This window comes from Gorilla gorilla, chromosome 4, assembly GCF_029281585.2.
Source record: "Gorilla gorilla gorilla isolate KB3781 chromosome 4, NHGRI_mGorGor1-v2.1_pri, whole genome shotgun sequence".
Lineage (NCBI taxonomy): Eukaryota > Metazoa > Chordata > Mammalia > Primates > Hominidae > Gorilla > Gorilla gorilla.
In genome coordinates, this window is record NC_073228.2 from 11,638,174 (window position 1) to 11,652,928 (window position 14,755).

The 14,755-nt window shown below is 48.1% G+C and overlaps 1 protein-coding gene across 13 annotated transcripts in view; it reads right to left on the minus strand.

Annotated features, from left to right (window-relative positions):
• Nucleotides 1-14,755, minus strand: part of RNF213 (ring finger protein 213) — a 139,352-nt gene that overhangs the window by 69,779 nt on the left and 54,818 nt on the right. For all 13 annotated transcript variants that reach the window (XM_063706018.1, XM_063706017.1, XM_055389513.2 and 10 more), the window contains 5 exons: nt 14,279-14,432; nt 10,458-10,613; nt 8,117-8,206; nt 6,083-6,205; nt 204-372 (listed from right to left, as the gene is read on the minus strand). In XM_063706018.1, coding sequence (XP_063562088.1) covers nt 204-372; nt 6,083-6,205; nt 8,117-8,206; nt 10,458-10,613; nt 14,279-14,432 — 692 coding nt within the window. The remainder of the gene's footprint in view (nt 1-203; nt 373-6,082; nt 6,206-8,116; nt 8,207-10,457; nt 10,614-14,278; nt 14,433-14,755) is intronic.

Consider the following 14,755-nt stretch of genomic DNA (forward strand, 5'->3'; position numbering starts at 1 on the left):
TGGCTGTTAGCATTAGTTATTATTTACAACGCAAGACACTCTGAGCCTTCCAGGGTCTCTCTGTCCAAACTGCAGCCTTTGTCAAACATCAGCCCATCCCAATTCAGTATCATCATGTCAAATCTTCTGCCTCCCACCTTTCCCAGAGTCAGGAAGACACCACCTTGCCTGAGCTGATGTTCCCAGCACTCCCGCAAACATACCACACAATCTGAAGACGTGCTTGACATCTGCCAATGTGAGCAGATGCTTTAAAATGTCATCGAAGTTGTCCGCGGTCCTAGGCCAGGACTTAGTGATCACAGCAGACAAGACGATGCCAAATTTCCGCAAATCACAGTAAGAGAACCCCTGGAGGATACTGGTCTGAGACTACAAGAAAATTAATAAAGGAGGGACATTTAGAAGTTTTTCATTAGTTTGTTTTGAAATAACAAAAGCAAATTACCTACTCGATAGCATTTCTGAAATCTACTGTAACTTGTTTTATAAGGCCACAAAAAGAGCAAAATAGTAAAACACTTTACATTTCTTCGAAAATTTTCATTTCCTTGTATACTGCCTCCTTAAGTGTACAGCACCAGAGATGTGAAGACACACGCACAAACACACACCAACATAACCAGTCACCCTCCTTCCTTCTGGCTGCCAGTTTCTACGTTTTTTTTTTTGGACTTTCATATCATGAAAAATACCAAAAATGAATAAACCCTTAATATAGCATATACTTTATGTTCCTAAACCGTAATTCTTTTAAAAAGCTGCCTACAAACAACATATACATTTTAATTCTCTTTTTAATTCTCCTCCGAGAAACAATATTTTTCTTTGTTAGGTTCAAAGTTTCTGTAAAACATTTCAGTAATTAGTAAAAACCACAAGGTTAATTTATAATAGATACTTTCTGACATTTAAAAGAATAAAAGAAAACCTTATCCAGCCACATGTTAAAGGAACTATACATCACGATCAAGTGTAATTTATCTCAGGGATGAAAGGTTGATTTAACATCAAATATCAGTTAATAACATTAGGAAAATATCGCATGATCATTTCAGTAGATACGGGAAAAGCATTTGACAAAATCCAACTCTCTTCTATGATTAAAGAAAAAAAAGCATTCAACAAATGAGGAACAAAAAGGAACTTCCACAAACTGATAAAGGGCATCTATGAAAAGCTCACGCTGACATCACACCTGGTGGCAAAAGACTGAAACCTTCTCTTAAGATCAGAACAAGACAAAGATGTCCACTTTCAACACTTTCATTCAACATTGTACTGGAGGTTCTAGCCAGGGCAGTTATGCAAGAGAAAGAAATAAAAGGCATCCAGATTGGAAGAAGTGAAACTCTATTCACAGATGATATGATCTTATGTATAGAAAATTTAATTCTCTCTCTCATGCACACACACACACGCACACACAATTTGAGCTACCAAATGAGCTCAGCAATGTTGCAGGATACAAGACGCATGGAGCACTGTGTGTCTAGACACCAGCAAGGAACAATCTGGAAACAGAATTCAGAAAACAATTCCAATTACAATAGCACCCCCCCCCCAAAAAAAAAGTACTTAGAAATTTAACAAAAGAAGTGCAAAATTTAAACTATGAAAAATACAAAACATTGTTAAAAGAAATTGGCCAGGAATGGTGGCTCATGCCTGTAATCCCAGGACTCTGGGAGGCCAAGGCGGGTTGATCATCTGAGGTCAGGAGTTCGAGACCACCCTGACCAATATGGTGAAACTACTAAAAATACAAAAATTAGCCAGGCATGGTGGTGGACACCTGTAGTCCCAGCTACTTGGGCACTCCAGCTTGGGCAACAGGGCGAGACTCTGTCTAACAGGGAAAAAAAAAAAAATCTAATTGAATGAAAGAAATCCAACTTAACCTTGTTAAGATGGCAATGCTCTCCAAACTGATCTATACATTGAATACCAGCCCTACCAGAATCCCAGCTGACTTCCTTGTCAGTGGAAACTGACATACTGATTCTAAAATTCTTATGAAATTGCAAGGGACCCAAAATAGCCAAAACAATCTTGAAAAATAAGAACAAAGTAGGAGGACTCACACATCCCAATTTCAAAACTTACTAGAAAGCAATGGTAGTCCAAACAGTGTGGTACTGACACAAGGATAGGCAAGTAGATCAACACATAGAATTGAAAATCTAGAAATAAATCCATATATGTATCGTCAACAGATTTTTGACAAGAGTGCCAACATCACTCAACGGGGAACGTAGAGTCCTTTCAACAAATGCTGGGACAACTGGATGTTCACATGCAAGAGAATGAAACAGAACCCTTACCTCACACCATATACACCATATATAAAAAGGAACTCAAAATGGATCAAAGGCCTACATGTAAGAGCTAAAACTATAAAACATTTAGAGATAAATAAACATAGGAGTAAATCTTCATCACCTAGGATTTGGCAAAGGATTCTTTGACACCAAAAGTACAAGCAACAAAAGAAAAAACAGATATGCTAACTTCTTCAAAATTAAAGACTTCTGTGCTTCAAAAGAAACCAACAAGAATGTGAAAAAACAACACATAGAATGGGAGAAAATACTTGCAATCATATGTCTGACAAGTGACTTGTATATAGAATAAAGACTCCCAACTCTATAATAAAAAGACAACCCAATTTAAAAATGAGCAAAAGAGGCCAGGTGCGGTGGCTCATGCCTTCAATCCCAACACTTTGGAAGGCCAAGGAGGGAGGTTCATGTGAGTCCAGGAGTTCAAGACCAGCCTGGGCAACATCTCAAGACCCTGTCTCTATGAAAAAAAAATTTTTTTTTTTGAGACAGAGTCTCGCTCTGTCGCCCAGGCCGGAGTGCAGTGGCACAATCTCAGCTCACTGCAACCTCCACCTCATGGGTTCAAGTGATTCTCTGGCCTCAGCCTCCCAAGCAGCTGGGACTACAGGCGCATGCCACCATGCCCAGCTAATTTTTTGTATTTTTAGTAGAGACAGGGTTTCACCGTGTTAGCCAGGATGGTCTACAGGCATGAGCCACCATGCCCGGCCCACAGAAATTTTTTTTTTAATTAGCTGAACATGGTGGCACATGCCTGTAGTCCCTGCTACTTGGGAGGCTAAAGTGGGAGGACCACTTCAGCCCAGGAGGTTGAGGCTGTAGTGAGCTGCGATCGTGCCATTGTATTCCAGCCTAGGTGACAAAGCGAGACCTCTTCTCAAAAAAAAAAAAAAAAGGTGGGGGGGATGAGGGGCAAAATATCTCAATAAACATTTCTCCAAAGAAGATACAGACAAATCCAATAAGCATATGAAAAGATGCTTGATATCATTAGTTATCAGAGAAATGCAGTTAAAAACCACAATGAGGCCGGGCACAGTGGCTCACGCCTGTAATCCCAGCACTTTGGGAGGCCGAGGCATGTGGATCATGAGGTCAAGAGATCGAGACCATATGGCCCACATGGCAAAACCCCGTCTCTACCAAAAATACAAAAATTAGCTGGGCATGGTGGCACATGCCTGTAGTCCCAGCTACTCGAGAGACTGAGGCAGGAGAATTGCTTGAACCCAGGAGGTGGAGGTGTCGCAGTGAGCCAAGATCACGCCACTGCACTCCAGCCTGGGTGACAGGGCAAGACTCCATCTCAAAAAACAAACGAAAACCACAAGGAGATACCACTTCACACCCACCAGGATGGCTAGAATCAAAAAGTTAGATAACACATGTTAGTGAGGATGTGGAGAACCTGGAAGCCTCCTATGCTGCTGGAGGGGTTGAAAATGGTTCAGCTGCTGTGGGACTCGGCCCGACAGTTCTTTAAACAATTAAACATGGAGTTACCATATGATTCAGCAATTCCACATCGAGGTATACACCCAGGAGAAATGAAGACATACACCCACACATAAACATGTACACTAATGTTTGTATCAGCAGATTTATAATAGCCGAAGAAGCAACCTAGATGGCCGTCAATGGACACATGGATAAACGGGGAATATTTGGCCACGGAAAAAAATGAAATATAGGTTGAGCATTCCTAATCCCAAAATCCAAAATACTACAAAATCCAAACTTTTTGAGTATAATGATGCCACAAGTGAAAAATTCAACATACAAATACCTAACACAAACTTTGTCTCATGCACAAAATTGTTAAAAATATTGTATAAAATTACCTTCAGGCTATGTGTATAAGATGTATATGAAACAAGTGAATTTTGTGGTTAGACTCTGGGTCCCATCTGGAAGACATCTCATTATGTAAATGCACATATTCCAAAATTTGAAAACATCTGAAATCCAAAACACTTCTGGTCTCAAGCATTTTGGGTAAGGAATACTTAACGTAAACTGACACATGCTACAATATGGATGGACTTTTGTTGTTATTGCTTTTTGAGACAGGGTCTTGCTCTGTCCCCCAGGTTGAAGTGCAGTGGTGTGACCATGGCTCACTGCTGCCTTGACCTTCTGGGCCCAAGGGAGCCTCCCACCTCAGCCTCCCAAGTAGCTGGGACCACAGGTGTGCCCGGCCATGCCTGGCTAATTTTTTTTGTTTATTTTTTAGTTTTTATAGAGACAGGGTCTTACTCTGTTACCCAGGCTTGTCTTGAACTCCTGGGCTCCCAAAGTGCCGTGATTACAGGCGTGAGCAACCGTGTCCAGCCTGGGCGGTCTTTTAAAACATTATGCTCGGCCGGGCGCGGTGGCTCACACCTGTAATCTCGGCACTTCGGGAGGCCAAGGTGGGTGGATCACCTGAGGTCGGGAGTTCGAGACCAGCCTGACCAACATGGAGAAACCCTGTCTCTTCTAAAAATACAAAAGGAACCGAGTGTGGCGGCACATTGTTCTTTAAACAATTAAAAGACTCTTTAAACAAAAAGTAGCTGTAATTCCAGCACTTGGGAGGCTGAGGCAGGAGAATCACTTGAACCCGGGAAGCAGCGGTTGCGGTGAGCCAGGATCGCACCATTGCACTCCAGCCTGGGCAAAAAGAGTGAAACTCTGTCTCAAAAACAACAAACCACCACCACCACCACCAACAAAAAAACATTATGCTCAGTGAAATAAGCCATACCCAAAAGGCCACATATGATATGATTCCATTCATACGACAGTCAGAACAGAGAAAGCCACAGAAGCAGTTGTTTATGTTCAGCAATTGTTTATGCCTGCAGAGGGGAGTGGGTGACTAGAGGGGAGGAGGATGATGGCTAAAGGGGCCGGGTTTCTCTTTGAAGTGATGAAAATGCTCTGTCATTAACTGTCGTGATGACTGTACATATCTGTGACTACCCCAAAACCTGCTGAACTGGAACTTTTGACGAATGTACCGTATGGCATACGAACAATATCTCAACAAAGAGTTAACGAAAAAGGGAAAGGAAAACCTTATCAAAGGTATCAGTCACTTAAAAAATTAGAACCCCTTGGTCCCCGGAATTCAATGACCTCAATGTTTCTGGATTTCCCCTGTGGCCGCAAGGCTGTGCTTGTGCAGGGGTTAAGTGTCCAATTAGGAAATGTGAGGAGGGCAGCCGTGGCCAGCAGGGAGCTTCCTCGTGTGGCATTGCCTGCGAGACTGTTCCTGGGAGACAGGGGGGCACAATCTCTTCCCCTTTGCCAAAAAGAGCTAAATAAATTGATACAATTTTCCATTTCACACATTTTGCTTCCATAAATGTTCTGTCAACCTTTGGAGTCTCTTCTCGCACACCTACTGAGCAAGTGTTAACAATCAATCAAACCAGCAGCCACAGTGATGACAGGGCCATCTGAGGAACGGCCTGCAAGCCCGTGTGACTTGTGCCACACACGCACGGCCGTGATTCCATATGGAACACATGCAGGATGGTGCGAGCAGCAGGGACTGTGCAGCACACCAAGGAATCTGGAGAGAACTAGATTTCAGCGCCATTGCCCTTGGCGAGGGAGGAGGGCGCCCACTTCCCAATCTCTGAGTTAGCGGAGGAGCTGAGACCCAGCGGGTGCTTCATAGCCCTTAGCTGGGTCATGGCAGAACACAGCTGTGAGCCCGAATCCGTTTCCCAGGAGGAGAGATTGTTCACCTGGCAGGCTGAGCTCACGGCTTCAATGATGCATTTCTCGAAGGTCTTGGCCACACTGTCCTCTAAGCCTTTGGCGTCCCAGCAACTATTGCAGTAGGCAGTGATCTGGGAGAGGGGTTCCTCCTGCAAAAATCAAAGGGGGGTGGTTTCAGAGCTTTCGGATGCAGTGCTCCAGTGCTCTATGGGATGAAAATTCTTTCATCATTTTTACTTTCCCACTGTTTTACCGTTTCCCCCAATTTTAAGCTTCTCCTGGCCCACACAAAGCATGTCGTCCCTGCCCCCCACCAGTAGACCAAAGGCTAAAATTTAAAAGAGTCTCTTTTCCCACTCTGCAGAAAAAGCACCTCGCTTGCAAAAACAGGTAAGTTATGACAAATAGGTCATTTTTCCTTGTTTCTGACTTTTCCCTTTAAAGATCCATTTAACAGTTACATATAGGCCAGGCACGGTGGCTCACACCTGTAATCCCAGCACTTTGGGAGGCTGAGGCAGGTGGATCACGAGGTCAGGGGATCAAGACCATCCTGGCTAACACGGTGAAACCTCGTCTCTACAAAAAATACAAAAATATAGCTGGGCGTGGTGGCGGGCACCTGTAGTCCCAGCTACTTGGGAGGCTGAGGCAGGAGAATGGCGTGAACCCGGGAGGCGGAGTTTGCAGTGAGCTGCGATCCCGCCACTGCACTCCAGCCTGGGCGATAGAGCGAGACCCCGTCTCAAAAAAAAAAAAAGTTACATATAAAACTCTCATATCACATAAAAACTAATTTTCCTCGAGCCTCAGGCCTTAATTCAGCATGAGGGGCATGTCTGTGTGTTCTCCACTTGTGTGTCATGAGGTTCCTGTCACCAAGAGGCCACTTAGACTTCCTGCCTATGGGCAGGCCTGGCCCCTCCTGTGCCTGGGGCCCCATTGATGGAGGCAGGAGGCAGAGAAATCCTACACAGACAGGGGCGGGTCCCTGGCAAAACTCCACCTTCGAGCCGAAAAGCCTGAAACCCATGGCCCAAAGTGAGAACCTCTATCCCCATGTGCCTACTCTCTCCCCACTGGTTCTTTCGGAGTAATGTCTTTTTACCAATAGAATGTTGCTTTTTCCAAAACTACCTAGGGCCCACCCTGCCCCTTATCTTGTGCCTATAAAGACCCCAGACTTGGTAGTGAGAGAGAAGTAGCTTGACTGGAAACAGGTGACTTGACTTCAGAGGATGGCTGGACTTTCAAGGAGAGACGGTTTAACTTCGGAAAGACGTCCTGACTTCAGGGAAGAGCCAGCCAGACACCTGGACCAGAGGAAGATTCCCCACCTGACCCATCCCCTCTCCAGCTCCCCTCTCCATGGAGAGCCATTTCCATTGCTTAATAAAATTCTCCACCTTCACCATCCTTCAAGTGTCCGGGTGACCTCATTCTTCTTGGATGCTGGACAAGAGCTTGGGACCCACCGAGTGTGGGTACCTAAAAGAGGCTGTCACATTGGCCCTGGCAGAGGGCAGCCACCCTAGGCAACAAGGCAAGGGGCCCACTGAGCTGATAACACACTACTATCCATAGACGGCGGAGCTAAGAGAGCACTGTAACATGCCCTCTAGAGCTTCGGGGGTTGCAGGCACCTCAATCTGGGCACTGCTGCAGGGCCTGCACGGAGCTTGCTCCTGCCAGCTCCCAAAGCAGCTGGCCAGATGCCACACTCACTCACGTGCTCCCTCCCACAAGGGGTTGAGCACGGCGGGCCAAGTAAACACAGCATCCCTGTCGCAAGTCCAACGAAGGGGTCAGGAAAAATCTCGCACCCCCATGGTGGTGAGATCCTGGGCCCTTGTTCTTCTCTGTCCTCTCAGTAAGACTCCGAAGCGCTCTTCTAGGGACAGACTATAAGGGCTGGATCAGAAACAGAAACACGGAGCTGTGATTCACCCCATCCCTGCCCACAGAGAGGCACTGCTGAGATCTCTTGGCTGTCGCTAATGGTCTGGGGTTCTCCAGCTTGCCTTCACGCCCTGAAAAGACTGCCCCCGAACTTTTGGTACCTTTGTGAGCCTCCATTCCATGTCTCCCAGCAACGACTCCTTCCAGCCATGCTCCGCGGGGAATTGGATTTCCACCAGCCGCCTCCAGACCTGCAAAACCCGCACACAGGTCACACCCACTCTCACGACTAAATGCCACGGCACACTCCCATGAAAGGAGAAAGACAGAGCATTACGGCAATACAGAGAGCGCGAGACTCTGCGAACGCCAGGGCTCTCCCCAACCTTCATCAACAGTCAGCCATGCTAGTGGCCGGTCACAGCAGCCCAGGTTGGCTTTCTAGAATCAGAGACCCAACCAGGGGCCACTACTGGTCCTCCTACTGCACAACTGGCTTTTTATTCTGAAAGGACTTATCTCTAATGTTATACTTTGAAAATTTTTGAACTTTCAAAAAGGTCGCAAGAATAGCACACCACCACCCACATTCATTCAACTCCAGTCCTGTGCTATTCACGCTTCACACAGCTGCTTTCACTCTTCCTCTCTCTGTGCTCCCTCTTCGGACTCTGCATAAATGAGCATTTTCTCTCCCAAACCGTTGGAAAGTAAGTTGCAGGCATCATGGCACCTTGCCACTACATACCTGCGCAGGGTCTCCTAAGACCCTAGCCCTTCCCTGTGCAACTCTAGTGCAGGTTTCCCACTCAGGACGTGCAACGTGGAGAGGAGGACACTCTGCCCCCAGGAAGTGGTCTCCACCCCCGTTCCTCTCGTGCTCCAGCTCCTGTCCTGACTGGATCCTAGATCCTCCTAGGACACACGCTGTACTTACTTATCACGTCTCTTTTCTGCATTTACTTATCACATCTCTTTTCTAGAAGAGTTCCCTGGTCATTTTTTTCTTTTTTCTTTTAACATGTTGACAGTTTTGAAAAGTTCAGGCCAACTGTTTTGTAAACTGTCTTTTGACCTGATTTGTCTCATAATTTCCCCATGATTTGATTCAGATTAAAATATTTTTGGCAGGGACACTAGGAGGTTGAAACACATGAAAATGCACTGTAAAAAAAATATTTTAAGAGACAGGGTCTCGCTCCGTCACCTGGGTTGGAGTGCAGTGGCACAGTCATAGCTCACTGCAGCCCTGACCTCCTGGTTTCAAGCCACCCTTCCACCTAGGCTTCCTAAAGAGTTGGGGTTACAGGCATCAGCCATAGTGCCCAGCCAAAAATGCAAATGAACTTTTCTTAGGTCAGGCATGTTCAAATATCTATCACCTCCACCACCACCATTATCTCCATAACCTCCACCACCTCCATCACCTTCACCACTATCACCTCCACCACCACCATGACCTCCAGTACCTCCACCACCTCCACCACCAGCATCACCACTGTCACCTCCACCACCACCATCCCCTTCACCACCACCATCACCTCCACCACCACCTCCACCATCACCATCACCTCCATTACCTCCACCATCACCTCCACCACCACCATCACCTCCAGTACCTCCACCATCACCTTCACCACCACCATCACCTCCAGTACCTCCACCATCACCTTCACCACCACCATCACCTCCAGTACCTCCACCACCTCCACCACCAGCATCACCACTGTCACCTCCACCACCACCATCCCCTTCACCACCACCATCACCTCCACCACCACCTCCACGACCACCATCACCTCCAGTACCACCACCACCACCACCACCACCATCACCTCCATTACCTCCACCATCACCTCCACCACCACCATCACCTCCAGTACCTCCACCATCACCTTCACCACCACCATCACCTCCAGTACCTCCACCACCTCCACCACCAGCATCACCATTGTCACCTCCACCACCACCTCCATCACCACCATCCCCTTCACCACCACCATCACCTCCATTACCTCCACCATCACCTCCACAACCATCACCATCACCATCATCACCTCCACCACAATCACCATCACCTCCACCACCACCACCATCACCTCCATCCCCTCCACCACCACCATCACCTCCACCACCTCCATGACCACCATCACCACCATCACCTCCATTACGTCCACCATCACCATCACCTTCACCACCATCACCTCCAGTACCTGCACCATCACCAACCATCACCATCACCTCCACACCTCCATCACCACAGGGACTGTGCCCGGCCAGGGGACACGAGGCAGTGCAGCAGCACTTTGCACCCGGCATCTGTCTGCCTCAGAGTCACCCTGCCAGGTAGACAGGAGCAACACCATTTTGTAGATGAAGAACCGAGGCTCAGGTGAAGGCCAACAACTGCCCCTGGCCAGCAGCCTGTACCCCATGATTTGAGGCCATGAGGAATCACGATCAGTCACATCCCTACCCAGAAGCCTTCGGCCAAATGCTTACCTCAATTTCCTCAACGTATGTGAATGAGGCACCTGAATATGTGAGCATGTTCTTTGTAAAAACTTCTCGGAGCCACCTTTTCGTAGCAGCAAGGGTCCCTTGGACGACTGTTTGGACTGAATTATTTCCAGTTTCATCTCCCTGTCCTGCAGAATCCTGTTGTCACACAAGAGGGAGGGTCAGTCATCCTCGGCTGTGGACTCAGGTTCCCGGCGAGACGCTGCACCCCCTCCTCTCCTCCCTGCTGGCACAGGCTGCTCAAGGAGTGGCTACGATGGAGGGACCACAGGCCTTGGCAGAAGCCCACATTCCCAAAGCACTTCCATTCCCCAGGGTTTTCTGGGTTCACCCTGAACGTGGGAGATACGGGAGAAAAGAGGGAGGGAGGGAACAGCATCTGTGTGCTCCCCCGAAAGCCCAGGCAGCCTCTGTCCTGCCAATGAGCAGGTCCCCAGGCTGTGCCCAGGAGACTGAGGGGGAAAAGCACGCCCCAGAGAGGGACCCTGCAGACTCCCGGGCCTGTTCCTTAGACACAGGAGACAGCCAGGCTCCTGACCCGGAGGTAAACCTGGGTCCCCTTCCCACTGTGCTCCCATCATGCCCTTCCCCTGCCTCCATGCCAGACCCACCAGACCAGAGGGAAAACCCCTCTTCCCCTGGGCTCAAAGCCTCCTGTAATGCCTCCCTTCTCTCCCTTGCCTTCCTCTTCCTCCCTCTCCTTCCTCCTCCCTGTCCTCCCCAGAAGCACATTTCCCAGGAAGCGTACAGGTCAGGGGTCAGGGCCACCTCCTCCTGGGAGGAGCCCCACAGTCCTGGATTAATGTGTGGTCTTTTTCTTTTCTTTTTCTTTTTTTTTGAGACAGAGTCTCACTCTGTAACCCAGGCTGGAGTACAGTGGCGCGATCTTGGCTCACTGCAACCTCCACCTCCTGGGTTCAAGTGATCCTCCTGCTTCAGCCTCCCAAGTAGCTGGGATTACAAGTGCATGCCACCATACCTGGCTAATTTTTGTATTTTTTAGTAGAGACAGGGTTTCACCATGTTGGCCAGGCTGGTCTCGAACTCCTAACCTCTGGTTATCTGCCTGCTTTGGCCTTCCAAAGTGCTGGGATTACAGGTGTGAGCTACTACACCCAGCCAAGTGTGTGATCTTTTTTTTTAAGCACAGCCCCGCACATCGTGCAAGTGTCAGGAGCCACAGAACCTGGATACGCTCAGGTGCTCACTGGAAGCACCGAGAGGCCCACGCCTCGAGGCAGCTGGGCAAGTGGACAGGGCTGCTGCTGGGCGGGGCTGCCCGAGAGTGGGAGAGAGGAAAAGCTCACAGCAGGCAGGGGAACACAGCATCACTATACCTGGGAAGGGCCAGGGCGGGAAGATACAGGCAGGAGCTTTCAAAGCATGTAAGAGGGGCCAGGATGCAGGTGCTGCTGTGAAAGAGAGCCCGCAGAGGGGGCTGGGCACAGGAGTGACTAGAGCACAGCACGCAGGGGGCGGGGGCCGGCAGAAAACGAAACAGGCACTGCTGAAGGTCCCCCCAATGGCACAGCTCCTTCTAGAACAATCCAGCAGCACAGGGCTGGGCAGCGATGGCCAATAACAACAAACTGAATGACCGCTCAGAGGCTGCACAGACCTCCGGAGCCTGACACGGGCACCTTGTTCTCCAAGTGTCCGTCAACCCTGGAGCCTTCACAGCAGCAGCCACCTAAAAGTTTCTTCAACATGCGTCACGTATTTTTGCTTTGTTTAATTTTAGTATTGCAAAGGTTTTTTGTTTGTTTGTTTGCTTTTATGGCACAGGTAGAGAGTATTTTGTCCATAATATGGATTAAACTTATCTGAGATCCCAGCCAACATTTAAGATAGTTATTTCTGTAGAAAATAAATCCTAAGTAACTGACAAATTCCTTAAACACAGTTTATGTGGAAGTTGGCAGCTGCCTGTGGCGGTTTAAATAGCAGCCACTCCGGAGAACGTGATCATCTCACCAATGACATTTATTCTTAAACTGTGTCTGTGGTACTTTAACACAAGAAAACTGAAAGGAAGAAAGTTAAAACATACACTTAATTGTTTTCTATCACTAACGTCACAGTTCTAACTTGAAGTAAGATTTAAAAAAATGATCAGCTGGGTGCAGTAGCTCATGCCTGTAATCCTAGCACTTTGGGAGGCTGAGGCAGGCGAATCACCTGAGGTCAGGAGTTCGAGGCCAGCCTGACCAACATGTAGAAATCCCGTCTCGACTAAAAATACAGAATTAGCTGGGTTTAGTGGCACATGCCTGTAATCCCAGCTACTCGGGAGGCTGAGGCAGGAGAATCACTTGAACCCAGGAGGCGGAGGTTGTGGTGAGCCGAGATCACGCCATTGCACTACAGCCTGGGCAACAAGAGTGAAACTCTGTCTCAAAAAAAAAAAAAAAAAAATTGTGCTGGGTGCAGTGGCTCACATCGGCAATCCCAGCACTTTGGGAGGCCAAGGCAGGTGGATCACGTGAGGTCAGGCGTTTGAGACCAGCTTGGCCAACATGGTGAAACCCCGTCTCTACTAAAAATACAAAAATTAGCTGGGTGTGGTGGTGCACACCTGTAGTCCCAGCCACTTGGGAGGCTGAGGCAGGAGAATCACTTGAACCTAGGAGGCAGAGATTGCAGTGAGCTGAGATGGCGCCACTGCACTCCAGCCTGGGCAACAAGAGCAAAACTCCATCTCAAAAAAACAAACAAATGATCAGTCTAAACATTAAATCTTACATCACTTTCAAACTGAAACTCATGAACTCAAGTGGGTGAAAGCTGCACAGAGACGGGAAAGAAGAAATTGCCGATCTCTGCACCACACAGACAGAGCTCAGAGACATGGGGGTGAGTGGGGAAAGTCGGAGGCAGAAAGGTCAAAGCTGGAAGACAGGTAAAACTGATCCATGGGAGGCCGGGCGTGGTGGTTTAAGCCTGTAATCCCAGCACTTTGGAGGCCGAGGCAGGCAGATCATGAGGTCAGGAGATCGAGACCATCCTGGCTAACACGGTGAAACCCCATCTCTACTAAAAATACAAAAATTAGCCAGGCGTGGTGGCAGGTGCCTGTAGTCCCAGCTACTTGGGAGGTTGAGACAGGAGAATGGCGTGAACCCAGGAGGCGGAGCTTGCAGTGAGCCGAGATCGCGCCACTGCACTCCAGCCTGGGCGACAGAGTGAGACCCCGTCTTAAAAAACAAAAAACAAAAAAAAACAAAAAAAAAACCGATTCATGGGAGAAGTCACAACAGTGGCTTTCTTTGGGACGGAGGAGCCGGGTCATCCTGCCGTCAGACCTGGGACGCGACATGCAGCGGGGGACAGATGTTCGGTGCTATGGCCTTTGTTACTGTATTCAAGCTACAATGTAAAGAAGGTGGGAAAGACCATGTTTGGACATGTATTTTTTGGGAGGAAAATGGTCCCCATAGTTCTCTGCAAACAACAGAATCAAGAAAAAAGAAAAGTCGTCTTCTCCGCGTGGCGTTGCCTGACCCCCAGCCCCTGCGCCAGCTCTCTGGTTTCCCCATGGCCAGCTGATAGCCACACATTAACTCCCTGCCTCCCCTCCCATGAGAGCCCAAGGTGGCAGAAGGGCAGACCCTGGCCCACTGACACCCCCCACACCCAGAACAGAACCCAGCATCAAGCAGGTGCACAAGAAATGTTCACTGCTGGAACCACCGCTCCATCTCATCCCAGCACCCGGGAATCAGTCTGTTTCCTTTCCAAATTGAGGCTGCTTGAAATTCCGCACCTATCCCGGGTGTGATACTTTGTGTGCTGATTCCACTTACCACCAGAGATAGAAGTCTAATCATTCTGCAGACAATCTCGGCAGATAAGGCTGGCAGCTCGTAAAACTTAAGTAGCTTTGTGCTGCTGCAGATGGCTTCATGCAGTTTTAGACACACAGTCAGGTAGGATGGTGACAAGGCCTCCTCGGGAATCCTGCCCCGCAAAGAGTTAAGAGAAATCCCGGCAAGGATTTAGGAGAAGCCAGAAAACGGTAACCACTGATGACTAGCCCCTTCCTTCAAAATAACTACCAACAGGGCATTTGTTTGACCTTATCTAGGTTAACGTCTGGAAAATCTCAGTCAGTCCTGAACTTGTGACTAAGATAAAAAGGAAGCAAAGTCCTCTTGTTTTGTCTCTGTAGTCTCAACTGTTCTAACCAAAGCAAGTCCAAACACTCCTCAGTGCGTTCCAGGATGTGAAAAAAAGCAAGGGATGTTTATTACTAGACATTAAAATATGACATAAATTTGAAA